At 45.4% G+C, this 13,682-nt stretch overlaps 1 protein-coding gene across 8 annotated transcripts in view; it reads right to left on the bottom strand.

The window, feature by feature from the left end:
* INF2 (inverted formin 2) overlaps positions 1–13,682 on the bottom strand; it is a 100,011-nt gene that overhangs the window by 39,387 nt on the left and 46,942 nt on the right. For all 8 annotated transcript variants that reach the window (XM_073570315.1, XM_073570333.1, XM_073570324.1 and 5 more), the window contains 7 exons: positions 9,075–9,108; positions 7,298–7,439; positions 6,608–6,749; positions 5,614–6,501; positions 5,368–5,510; positions 5,218–5,279; positions 3,951–4,053 (listed from right to left, as the gene is read on the bottom strand). In XM_073570315.1, coding sequence (XP_073426416.1) covers positions 3,951–4,053; positions 5,218–5,279; positions 5,368–5,510; positions 5,614–6,501; positions 6,608–6,749; positions 7,298–7,439; positions 9,075–9,108 — 1,514 coding nt within the window. The remainder of the gene's footprint in view (positions 1–3,950; positions 4,054–5,217; positions 5,280–5,367; positions 5,511–5,613; positions 6,502–6,607; positions 6,750–7,297; positions 7,440–9,074; positions 9,109–13,682) is intronic.

Below are 13,682 nucleotides of genomic sequence, written 5' to 3'. Positions count from 1 at the left end.
TCCAGAATTGGACGGAGGGACCCATCTTTTTTCGGGACTACTAACAGATTAACAGATTGGAGTAAAACCCAGAAAACCGATCGTTTGGAGGAACGGGCATGATTACACCTGAGTGTAGAAGGGAAGAGACCGTCTGAAGAACCCCTGGAGTTTGACTGGTACTCTTTGATGGCCGCGAGAGAAAGAAACGTCTTCCTGGGGTGGAAGAAAAGTCGATCTTGTAACCGGGCGTGACTCTCTCTCTGACCACTGACAACCATGCGTCCCTGAAATGAAGAAGGCGTCCTCCCACCCTGGAAAATTTTCCAGGTGGGGGTGACCAGTCATTTAGAGGAAAACCTGCGAGAGCGGGATCCAGAGGGCCTTGAGGGACGTCCCTTTGGTCTCCAGTGATGAGCCGGTTTGAAGGATGGTTTTCTCCTTTCCCTTGGGAAAAACGGGTGGGGGGGGGGGGGTCTTGCTGGGAGGAAGTCCCCGAAGAGAAAGGTCGAAAGGAGTGGAAGGTCTGGGGCCCTTTCCTATTGAAGGGACGTTTGGGCTTAGACTGAGGAAGGATAGTACTTTTCCCTCTGGTGGCATCTGAAATTATTTGGTCCAATTTGGACCCGAAGAACCTGGACCCCTGAAATACCAGGCTTGTGAGAGATTTTTTAAAGGTAGGATCTGCATTCCATGCCTTTAACCAGAGGATGCGGCGCATGGCAATGATATTGCTGCTTGCTCTGGCAGAACAGCCGGCGAAGGATCTTAGCCCAGGCAGAAATAGACCACTACCCAGGTGGAAGCGAAGCTGGGGCAGAGGGAAGCACCGGTCGCTTCAAAGGCCGATTTGGCTAAAGATTCAATCTGCCTGTCCGTGGCATCCTTGAGAGACGCAGTATCTGGAAGGGACAGAACTGTCTTTGAGGCCAGGCGAGAGACCGGAGGGTCCACCTTTGGAGACTCTGCCCATTTACCTGTAAGGTCAGAGCTGAAGGGATACAGTATGGCTAACTGTCTCCTTCCAGGGAAGCGCTTTTCGGGGTGCTCCCAGTGTTTGGCCATGGTTGGCTCGAACTCCTTGTGACTGGGAGATGTCTGGGGGAAGACGTTTTACCCATTTGAAAGAGACGGTGTCATCTGGAGTGGGGACCTTGTCCTCCTTTAGCTTAAGGGTTTGAGTGATGGATAGAATAAGGCTATCAACCATGTCTTGTATTTTGGAAGTCTGGTCTGAATCAGAGTCAGACCCAGATGCCTCCTCCGAGGAGGGGGAATGGGGAGAAGGGGGCACTCTAGAAAGAGTAGAGGGGCCCGGGGAACTGGATGAGGAGCTAGGGAGAGTCCGCTTCCTAGATTCTTTTCCTGATCTGTCCCTGCGAAGGTCGTAGTCAGGTGAGTGCGAATCACCAAGTGAGGTGTTCGGAGCACTGGTAGCGGTAGATAAATTCGGAAGACGTTCCAGGGCCTGGACGAGGGACTGACATTTTTGTCAGGTCCAAGACCGACTGAGACATGGCAACAGCCCACGCCGGAGGGGGGGTATGCTCTCATCCTGGGTATTATGGTGCTCCTGCGGGGCAGACATGGTGGAAGGACTGCAGGACAGGCAGAGGGGGGACGTCTGACCTGAGGACCACTTTCTCTTGCAGCGAGCGCAGGTGTAATGAATTACAGTGGGCTTAGAGGGAGGACCAAAAGTCCCTGCTGAGTTGGGCATAAGTTGAGTTTGGTGATACTGTTGACGAAAGAGTGCTAGAGTTATACTGCTGAGGAGAAGGGAAGGGGAGCCAGGCAGAGGCTACCCGATGCCAGCGATGATGCAGCTGAAGACTGATGGATAACAGTGTCCCCCTTTCAGATCACCGCAGTGTACCATCTGCGTGTTGCAGGAGATACAGTGGAGAAGTGCTGCAGGAGCTCAGGAGATAAAATGACCGCGGACCAAGCTGCAATGATGGGCGTTGCCAGGTTACAGGGAGAAAGCGAAAGGCTGATTATAATTGGCTAGTGCATGTTCCTGCCTGAAATGGAGACCTGAGAGGCTGATGGGCGACGCACATACAGCTGGGGGCATGGCCGGGGGACGAGCCGGCTGATGGAACTGAAAGCAGGGAGATGAGTGGCTTGACCCGCCGGAGGAGAGTCAAGCCCGGGGAATGTGCTGGCCGGACAGGGGTGGGGGGGGGGGGGGAAGGAGCGCCGTGACATGGAGGAAGAAGATGGCGCGCGGCAGAGAAAACTGGCGCCAAATACAAACGTTGAGCCGCGCTGGGCTGCTGAGCCAGCATTTTTTTTTAAAAAGGAAAAATAGCTCACTGCTGCAGACTGCTGTCTGTGGCTGTGGTTTATAGTCTGCCCGAGCAGGGGAACAAGGAGGACGACATACGTACCGGCCCCGTGGTGATGTCCAGGATCCTCTTGGATGAGATCTCGTCATGGGCCTTTGGATAGTGGAGTATCGCTGTAAAACAGGGATCCTCCTCCCCGCACCGCTTCGAATGGTGGAGAACACAGAGTCCACCCCTTACAAGAAGGGGGGGGGGGGGGGGGGGAGGCCACTACTGGTGAACACCGTCTTCCTCTCGGCCTTCTCCAAGGAGAGGGGTGAGGAGGGGAAAAGGCAAAGGACAGGCCACCGTAAATCATCCTGAGACAATCGGAAGAGTGACAGGGGATATGGTCCTGCCTGTGGGTCTGAGAGTGGGTGATGTGGGTGACAGCACACTGCTCTCTCAGTCGCATGAGTAAGGGAAAACAGGGTGAGACATTACACCCAGTTACCCTGATGCCAAGGAATCTGAAAAATAAAGGAGAGACAAATAAAAAACAACAGAGTACCTGAAAAGGAAAGAAATGCGGATCTGGTATCGGAATCAGGTCCGCCTCCTACAGACACTAAGCTTAAACTGAGTAGCCTAGTGCCTGTCGGTGTATACTGCTGAGGAGGAGCAATTTTTTCCTTTTGCATAGTGTCAGCGCCTCTTAGTGACAGCAGCATACACCCATGGTTATCTGTGTCCCCAAATAAAGCGATAAAGAAACCATAATTCTGGCTTTTTGATTTTTATTCCCCTCGCTATGTTGTTTAGCGATCAGGGTCATCTTTTTTCATTGATAGATCGGGCGATTCTGAACAAGGCGATACCAAATATGTCAACGTTTGATTTTTTTTTATTGCTTTATTTTGAATGGGGGGTGATTTGAACTATGTTTTTTTTTTCATATTTTGAAAAAATTTTTTTTTCTTTTGGCATGCTTCAATACCCTCCATGGGAGGCTAGAAGCTGCCACTACTCGATTGCCTCTGCTACATAGAGGCGATGCTTAGATCACCGCCCGAGCCCACATTAAAGCGGGGGTGCTGCCATCGGACGTACTATTCCGTCCGACGGCAGAAAGGGGTTAAAATAGATTTGGTTGAGCAAATTACCAAAATATATATTATATATATATATATATATATATATATATATATATATATATATTTTATTCTAACTGTGTCAAACTGATTCCCTCATATATAAGTAATGCGTATAAAAATTATGGCTTTTGCTGAATGGATATAGTATAAGAAAAAAATTAGCTCATATCTTAACTATATCACATGCTTTTATTGAGGGCAGCCACGTTGATAAAGTGTAATATAGGAGAAAACACATTTCCCTTGGAGCCCATTTAAAAATGACAACTTTTGAGTAATTTAAAATCCTGAAGGACCAAAACTTCTTGGGTAGGAAATCCCCCCAAAACTTAAAGACATTGACTGATACCTTAATATTCCTAGTATTATCTGAGTAGTCTGGGAGGGGGAGCCCATGCCAAATGAGGTGCTGTGTCTATACATAACTAGGGTTCTCTTGAGAAGACAATTCTGAGGGTCAACCCTCCTTCATGTTCAGAAATTTGATAATTACCATATGGAAATGTTACAACCATAAAGACAATGGACAGATATTTCCGCCCAATACCTCATGTTTTTCAGGTAGCAGCTTGAGGAATTGTTTTAAAACTTCAATATCAAACTTCGAGCGATCTCCTTTTTCAATCAGCCCAATTATTTCTTCATTGGCACTAAAAAGATAAAAGTTTATAGGTATAATATTTGAACCAAAGTAAAAATAAAGACAACCCTGGGTGCAATTAAAGGACATGGAGAATGGTGTGTAGGAACAAGAGTACCACAATTAATTCCAAGGTCTTCATGGACACTGTGGAGACACAGCATTGTATCTTAATTAACCAGATGCCTAGTTTTAGCAAGCCAGAAAGAATAGACTTATCTATATGATGACTTTTGAATTTATGTATTTCTTATTGACTTGTAAATTGACATATGATATAACTTATTGTGCGCTTATCCTTGATGACTAGTGATGTTTACTGATATGCTAATTATGCATTGTCTAGGCCAGATAGTTTGTTGACTTCGAAAACAGAGGAGGAAAAACTATACAAATAGAATAATCAAGTAATGCTACTTGGTATCATCTCCATTCTTACCCTTTATGTAAATAATGAATGAAGGACACTTGTTAAACATAAAAAGAGGTGATATGCCTCTCTGAAGTGAAACAGAGAGATTCAGACAAGACATCCAAACACGGAAAGGACCAGAGATAGGACAGCAGCCAATACATGATGGCTCCATCACAAATGATACAAATTTATCATTCTACAGGATGCTATCTTAGGGGACCTCAGCCCCAGTTGGGGGAGCAGATCTGCTCCATGGACCATCGCTGAACTATGAATACATTTGTGAAACCCAGGTTGGGACCATCCGGTCGCTTGGCACCTATGAATATGTTTGGAGAAACCAGGTTGGGACCATCCGGGTCACTTGGCACCAAGTATATGTTCGGAGAAGCCAGTTTGTGACCCTCTGGTCACCTGGCCTTGTACCTGAATTGACTAGTCTTCCTATGCTTGTTACCTCCTCTCTTTATGCATGCCACAGGTGGGGTAGTGGAACCTGGAGGCTCTAAAGTGGCAGCTGCTCTTGTCGCAGAGATTCAGAGGAAGGGTGAGATTCAGTGGTGTGCACCATCTTGGGGTCTTTTGCAGAGACTGTTCTGTGTGTTATCTGCCTGTTTTGTGGTTCACTAAAGTATAGCCACATGGTTTTATCGCCCTATTTTGTCTGGACGATCCCTGGTAAATGCGATTTCAGCTAGCGGACCGCGGCGACTGCCGATCCCCCCCGTTTCTCCACAGACACATACATAGCTGACTTACCATCTAAACTGCTTCAAAAATATGTTCAAATTTAGATTTTTTTTAGGATCCAAAAATGAAATCTGAAAAACAAAGTTTAAAAAAAAAAAAAAAAAGTGTAAGAAATTTAAACCAGGCATTATTAGTTACCTGAAGGATGTGGTATGGTACCTCTTTTGGCGGCTTCTTTGCTGGTGTTGACGCTTTGTCTTTAGCTGTTGCTTGTGGAAGACAGAAGAGCTGCTCAATGCTTGAGTAGTTGGGTTCTGGAGTCTCTTCAATGATGTTTGCTGAAGACCACAAAGACTGACCATCTTAAAAAATAAAAAAACTAATTTCAACCCTTCACATATTTGTGTATGACAGGTAATGAATTCTTATATCACCATAAATGGGATAAATATGCAGAGGACATACCTTTGGCAACATTAGGAGGCAGCTTCTGCCAGTTCAATTTTTTCATTTTTAACGATGGCTTGTTGACTTTGAAGCAGGGTAGTCTCGCGTAACCCAAAGAATAGCTCATGTGTGCAACAACAACTTCTTCACCAAAGCCTCCTGGAGGTGGTGGAATCATTCCTGGAGGAGGAGGTGGTGGGCCACCAGCTCCTGGAAAAGGTGGTGGGGGGGGTGGAAACCCACACATGCCTGGTAGAGGTGGTGGTGGGCCACCAGCTCCTGGAAGAGGCGGTGGAGGGGGTGGAAAACCACACATACCTGGTAGAGGAGGGGGTGGAGGAGCGAAACCACCCATAACAGGGAAAGGTGGTGGAGGAGGTGGCATTCCCCCCATTCCTGGAAGAGGTGGTGGTGGTGGAGGTAATCCTCCCATACCAGGAAATGGAGGAGGAGGAGGAGGAGGTGGTGGAGGCAATCCCTCCATACCAGGAAGCGGAGGAGGGGGAGGTGGTGGCGGAGGGGATGCCAGAGCACCTGGAAGCGGAGGAAGGGGAGATGGAAATCCATCCAAGCCTGGAAGAGGAGGTGGTGGTGGAGGCAACACCCCTATGGTGGGAAGTGGGGGAGGTGATAGAGTAGACAGGTCCCCATGCAATGGAGGAGGGGGAGGAGGGCTTCCACATAAAACAAATTGAGAAGTCTTTTCGGTCTCTGAAACGGACATCCCCTGACAGTCCTTTGACGATTGATGGGAAGATAAAGCTTCCTTACATGTCTCCTCTTTGGGTTTGTCTGTCTGTATACTCTTGTGTACCTTTTCCACATGTTTATCTTTGTTTTTTTGATTACTTTGTTTCTTGGAAACTAAAAGTCTATCCATGACCTCCTGAAGGTTGTTACCCTTGCCTGTTCATAGGAATGAAGAAAATAAATTATATAAAAAGTATAACATTAATGCCGGTAAAAATTATTATTTTTTTTATTTTTTATTTTTTTTTTTAGAGTTACGCACAGTCGTCTGTGAGCAATACAGCTCTGTTCACCAGGAATTCCAAGGCCTCCCAAAGTAACGGACTAGACGGATGTGAAACATCAAAGTGCAGAAGACCTTGCAAAATAGAGAGGAGCTGGACTGATAATGGTGAACAACTCACCTGTAAGAGAACAAAGAGAACATATTATTACATTGCAAAATGGTGAAGCATCCCTCGAAAATTACGATAGACTTTCCAAATTTAGTTTAACTGTTGACCAAGGAAATTAATCAATACACACATTGTCCCAGATTTGATTGGAAAATGTTTTATATCACAACCCATAATTTATATTTGATGTGTAATTTTATTATAAAGCCAATGTCTTATCTTACCCACTGCCAGCTGGGAAGACCCCAATACATGCTATGTGGCAGTACAATAGCTTATCTCCAAGGAGGCAAAATGATATAACTGACGAAAATAATGTTGGCATTTGCCAAAGAGGATTGACTTGTTCAGGAGCTGAAAATTGAGGCTATGAACATGAAGACACGAAAAATATTACAGTAATGATCCTCTAACAGTACAGACCCTTGCTGTCATTTTATTGTTGTGATACTTAAAGCTTCTATCATGATACATCCAAGTTAACCTGCGTAATGTAACCTCAGTGATGTCCAAGTCTTCGTGTAGAAGATACCCACTAAACAGAAGAACACACATACTTTGTTGAACAGCGTTGTGAAAACTTCCTGATGATTGTTCATATCAGTCCCTCCATAAATCTTAAGAAGATCTTCATCGTCCTCTGTCTTGGCTTCCTCGAACACAGTGGCTTGAACTAATAAGTCGTCATCCTCCAGATCTCTGAATCAAAACATGAAGAAAAGGAAGTCAAAGTTATCCAATTGCGCTCAACAATCGCGGGAAAATAAGATAAAATCCCTTTCTTTTATTTTTATTAATCCCTTCCTGGTGGAACGAATTTTTGTTTTTGCATCTTTTTCTGTCACCATAGCTGTAGGATGGAGTGACAAGTTGTAATTTTGAATAACACCTCATTTTATCATATTATTTACAGAGAAATGGTTAACCCTTAAAAAAACCCAGAAAACAAAAATTCCTCAGTTGCTTTTTAGGTTTAGCTTTTCAGGTATTCAACAAACCAGTCTGCAGGATCTGGCCATCTGTGGCCACTGAGAACCGTCTCTTACCTGACAGCATCCGTAGTCACGTGCTTCACGCCACACAACAATAGTGCACCAGGTCGGCTAATCAAAAGAAGAGCCGCAGATGCCGTCAGGTAAGAGCCAGTTCTCAGGGCTCCCATCCAATGGCCACAGATTACTGTTCTGGCCAGGTTTTCTGAATCAATTCACACCATCTCCACCGATCAGAGTTATGGGAGTCAGATGGCTCCTGTTAGTGGCAGATGTTGACAGCTCTGGAGCCCAATCCCTACACCCAAAGGGATTACAAGAATTTGCCAGGATTGCAAAACCATGGCTGCTTTCTTACAGAATCATTCACTCCTGTCCAATGGTTGTGTCTAGTATTGCTACTAGAGTCCATGAAGGAAACTGATCTGCAATACTAAACACGGCCTGTTCTTTGGAAGAAAGCGACTATGTTTTCCTAATTCTTTGAGGATGAAGCTACGCAACATCACCAGCAATCTGGTGCAAAAATAAACAAAAAACTAGCTGGTGGACTGGGAGTTATCCCACTGGGATCTAACTTTTGCATCCCTTAGAACAAAGGTCTCAAAGTCCTCTGTGTCTAGGGCGATAGAGTTGAGGTTAGGCAGTTGTGCACTATTTGTTTCTGTGGGTCAAGTGGAAGGTAACAGCTCCCATTGATAGTGCCCATATGGGACCTCTGTGCCATTTACTATAGATCTAGCCACTGGCAGACACAAAGAAGAGGTCTGATGTGCAAGAACAACATATGGGCCCTTTGCAGTCCAATAGTTAATCAAAATGACTAACTCCACCTGCTTTGGAGGTGGAAATGGACCCCCTTAACTCTTGGGCCCCTGTGCGGATGCAGAGGTCGCACCAATAGTACGTCTGCCCCTGTCTCTGGCCACACAGAGGAATGGTTGGTGGCCCAGCTGTTGGACCCCTTACCGATTATATACATCTATCTCCTATTCTTTGGATAGATCATAGACGTGTTCTGGGATAACGCCTTTAATATTCACCACCATACAATAGGCGGAGCAAAACTTATTTGTTGTTTAGGAATTCCATGTGCGATTTGGGTAAGACTTTCTTTCTTTTAACCACATTAAGAAGTGACCAGATAGACTCAGCAATACATAGTTGAAGGCTGAAAAAGAGTAGTCCGAATTCAGACTTGTGGTCAGTCAGGACATTGTAGTCCATATTCAGGACCAGGTTTCTCACACGTCTGAATTCGATAGCTATTGCACACAGTTCCTCTTTTTCTACAAATGTCAAAAGTTCTACCTTATTTAGGGTTGTTGTGAAGGTTACTTACCTTAATTTTGTTAACACGTCCTGTAGCTGAAGACCTGAAATACATAGAAGGATGTAGACCTTACTACAGGTATACTCTAGATACTAGTTTTTCATCCATTGATCTGTACTCACTTTGGCCCAGGTACACACCATGCAGAAATCCTATAACCCAAAATGCATCGATCTTGTCTTGCCTATAGCAAGATGTAATTAAAGAACTGTGCTCGATTCCTATACTTCATTATGCTTACTATCAATTTCTTTGGGAAACATACGTTGCTGCTCCAGGTTTTTTGTATTTTTTTTTTTTTTTTGGGGGGGGGGGGGGGGGGGGTTAAAAATTGCGCTGCAGGAAAAAATAAAAAAGCAAGGAAAAAATAAGTGACAAGATAGGTTACCTTGTGTACTCTGCACCAAACTCAAGGATATGTGTGGCGCCCCTGAGGTTCAGTCGCCACAGAGGTACTGCACCTCCTCCTGAGGTGTGGTATCCCACCATCCAGGTAAGGTGGAGACTCCTGACCACACTCCAACACCTGCACCCCACTCCACAAAGTAGTGTAGCAAAGCACCTTCGGCGGCTCCCTGCTTGGAGTATAGCAAAGCACCCATTGGTGGCTCCCTGCTTGGAACACGAAACGTGCTGGGAGGTGGGTGGAGTTAGATTACATTACAAGGAGCGGGAAGAGTTTAGGTTGACAAGTCAGTTGGTTGGAGAGCTAGAGAGAAGAAGATCCCCAGAGAGAGGGATAGATGGATGGAAGTGCTGCAGCAGATCCCAGTGACCTGGGTCTGCTGGCACGGGAAAGAGAGAAAGTGAGCAACAGACTGAAAGCCTGATTCTCCATAGAAAAAAAGGATTAGTATGGAACATGAGGAGTAAAAGAGAACAGAGGACGTGGGTGAGAAGAGAACCCTTCCTAGAAGTACTAAGCGCAAGGCCGGGGCCCGGTCCCCGAGGTTGTATGGATACTAATGGTCCTGCAGCAGACACCGGAGGAATAGAAGTAGTGACCACTCTATTCCCACACAAGACTTAGGGGCACAACAGCAACTGGATAGTGAGCCGGGACTTAGTAGCAAGGAGTCCCCGAAGCAGGCTACAGCTGTCTGCCGTACAAGTAGAGTTCATAGGAACATCAGACAGGAGGAACTCCAGTGTAACTCAGTACTCAGAGTACTTCATCTAAAGGCGCTATAAGAGGAGACGTTCAGAAAGGCACATGTTGGCGGAGTGTTGGAAAGGAGTATTCCATCGGGCCTGGGGGTTGACTGAGTCCCTGACCTGGAGGACACGACACGGAGGCAGGCACCTGTTTGTACAACAGACTGTGAGTAAAGCTTTGGAACTACATGTCCTTGTGTCCTCCACTAATTCCTGCGCCAACCTGTCCAGCACTGCTGCATCCCTTGCGCCTGACACCACACCAACTACGTGTCACCTCACTTACTCTGCCCTGGGACTACAGCCCTGCCTGTGGAGGGCTATAACATCACTGCTGCACCACACCATCAGTCCCAGAGGATCTGTATGCAGCGTCGGCTTAACACCTCCCTTGCCGAACACCACAGGTGGAGTCACGAACTATTCATTTTCATTACAAAACATCATTCAATCTCCCTTTTACTTGGGCGCCCAGGGCCACGGACCGGGTCACCGCTGCTGTGACAATCCCCTCTGAGAGACTGGCCCGGTACCAAGTACCCCACAGCCCTGGGAAGGAGACCCATATGTTAACACTGAAAGTCCTGTATTTTTTGGGGTGTTTTTCAACTTTTCAATTAGCGCCTTTTTTAAAGTCTTAAAAGTCTACTTTATATGTGGTCTTCCATTTTATTTTAATGTCTGCAATTGTGGGGAAGGTTGTAGTTTCTAGAGGTTTTTTTGCTAAGTCACAAATTTTTTGCTCATACAAATTTAGTGACCGTCTGAAATTTGTGAAAATTTTGCGACTTTTTAAGTGGCACATGCAACTTTTTTACGCTAAAAAGTTACAAAAATGACTAAAGCGAAAAATGAAGAACATTTGGGATTTTGCCCTAAATTTATGAACCACATGCATCGTTTTTAAGAATCTGGTGCAAAAACTTCAACAAATGCCACAAAACAAAAAGTCATGAATCAGGAACTGAGGTTTTTAAAAATAAATAAATAAATTAAAAACAAACAAACAAACATGGATTTCATTGCACCAGAAACCATATGAAAACCTGCTGGGAATAAGCTTTTTATAGACTTCAATGGGAAATTATCATGGTTTTGCACTATTGGTATTTCTTTTCTAGGAAGTTTACTCAAACAGTATTTGTAGTGGTTTTTCATTGGGATTTTAGAGGGGAATTTGCTTCAAAATAAATGTAAAAAAAATGCCATGTGAATCTACCCTCATTTTTTTTTTTATATAGATGTCAGACAGAAAAAAAATGCATATTATAAAACTTTGTAAGGAACATAAGATGGACATATTGCCCACGTTCCCCCTCGAAGAACAACTGTAATGTTATGTTTTGTAATGTAAATGGTGATTTGCATTAATGATGTTAATGTTGTGTGCTGCCTGACAGTAGGGAAAGTTACAGATAAGTTTGGGACTAGCCCAAAATGGGGGAGGGGGCAAGATGAATTGACAGACACAGGTTTCTTGTAGAAAGACAGAAATGGCCCTGTTTGCATAGAAAGTATACCTAAGATCTAATCAGTGAGTAGTGCCCCATGACATGGGTGTCCCCACATGAGAAGAGACTGAGTATAGCGAGATTCTAGCGGAAAGTAGAAGGGAAGTGAACGAAGAGAATGATCGATCAGGGACGGGTCCTGGGTCAGGACACCTAGAGGCACGACACAGAGAGGTAATGGACAAGGATGAAGGAAAAAAAAAAAAAAAAAAAAAAAAGGTACTCCAGCGTCGAAAAATATAAAACTTAAGGTCCTGTTACATTTAGCGATGCACCAGCGATCCCGACAACGATACGACCCGGTCAGGATCGCTGGTGCATCGCTAAATGGTCGCTAGTGAGCTGCCAAACAGGCAGATCTCACCAGCGATGCAGCAGCGGTCATCACTTACCTGTCACACACAACGAGGGTGACGTCTTCCGCCCGCGTCCATGGAGTCGCTCGTCGGCACCAGCAGGAAGCCGACGACGAGAAATGGACCATCCTGTTCTTGCGCGATCAGCGATATCCAGCGGGGAGCCGGGTCGGAGGTAAGTGTCACATGTAGCGAGATCGCTAGCGATATCGCTGTTGCGTCACAAAATCGGTGACGCTTTAGAGATATTGCTAGCGATCTCGCTATGTGTGAAGGGGGCTTAAGTCTTTATTAGAAAAAAAATTCATAAAAACAGGCACAATGCGTGCCTGTTTTTATCAATTTTTTCCATTAAAGACGAAGTTTTATATATTTTTCTACGCTGGAGTACCTTTTTATCTTCATTCTTTGGAACTTGCACACCCAAACCCAGGCGGCTCCGTGCGTGGACTTCGTTCTTGGAAAGAGACTGCAAATGGTGAGCTGACTTCTGTTCCCCATTCCCCTTTTTTCATATTTAATGGGCCAGGATGGGACAAAATATGTGAGACGAAAAGAGTGGCATCAGGGGCAGAGAAGATCAGAACCGGCCATACTGGCAATACCTTTGGAGGGGAAAGAAGAAGCGGAACCTCGGGTTGAGTAAAGCAGGGTTTCCCAACTCCAGTCCTCAAGGCACACCAACAGATCATGTTTTCAGGATTTCCTTTGTATTGCACAGGTGAAGCAATTATCACCTGAGCAATACTAAGGAAATCCTGAAAACATGATCTGTTGGTGTGCCTTGAGGACTGGAGTTGGGAAACCCTGGAGTAAAGGACTCTTATAACTGGACTGAAGTAGACAGGGACGGTGAAGATACAGGACAAGCGAGTAAAGAGGATGGAATTGAAACGGTGTGGAAAAAAGCTCCGTAATGTGAAGGAAACGTACATCAAGTTGTGTGCACGTTACCAACTGTATATAATCCTCCCCGTCCAAGTTATGTAGTAAAAAGTTTATTTTTGACTGGTGGTCTCCTCATTGCACTGTAAAACATCTGGTCTTAGCCAATCCAAGATATCGGCAACATGTTGCCTGCAATGGTAAGTCCACACACCCATCCAGAACTCTCACCTTCATGTAACGTGCCAGGGAGTAAGCGCCAAGTACCTCGCCCACTCGCCACATTTCATGAACATACTTAAAAAGGTTACACATAGAATTTCCTGCACACGATACGAGGGCGCTGTGCCTGTCGCTATGTGGGCACTTGAAGGACATGCTCGTGACCCCTCGCTTCCACCCTGTACACATCCAATTAGTGGTAAAATATTTGTCTACGATCATCAGTAGGGGGAAGGAAACATCTGCGCACATCGCTCTCAAGAGACTCTTCAGCTCAATGGTTGTTCCACAGCAATGAGAGGCTGTCGTAATGCCGGACGTACGGGGAAGTAAATTACATCCTGCACGTCGTGTCAGAGAAGACTGGGACAGAAGAGGGAACAATGGCCCGAAATAATACTGCCATAAAGGGGGATGCCATCTGTATGATGGAGTAGCGGCACAGGCATACACGATGCCGCGAGGGTCCTGTAGAGGAGTAAATCTGC

Source organism: Dendrobates tinctorius, unplaced genomic scaffold, assembly GCF_039654945.1.
Source record: "Dendrobates tinctorius isolate UK_male_01 unplaced genomic scaffold, ASM3965494v1 ptg000006l, whole genome shotgun sequence".
Classification (NCBI taxonomy): domain Eukaryota; kingdom Metazoa; phylum Chordata; class Amphibia; order Anura; family Dendrobatidae; genus Dendrobates; species Dendrobates tinctorius.
The sequence above is the reverse complement of the archived record's forward strand: the minus strand, read 5'-3'. Positions and strand labels throughout refer to the sequence as shown.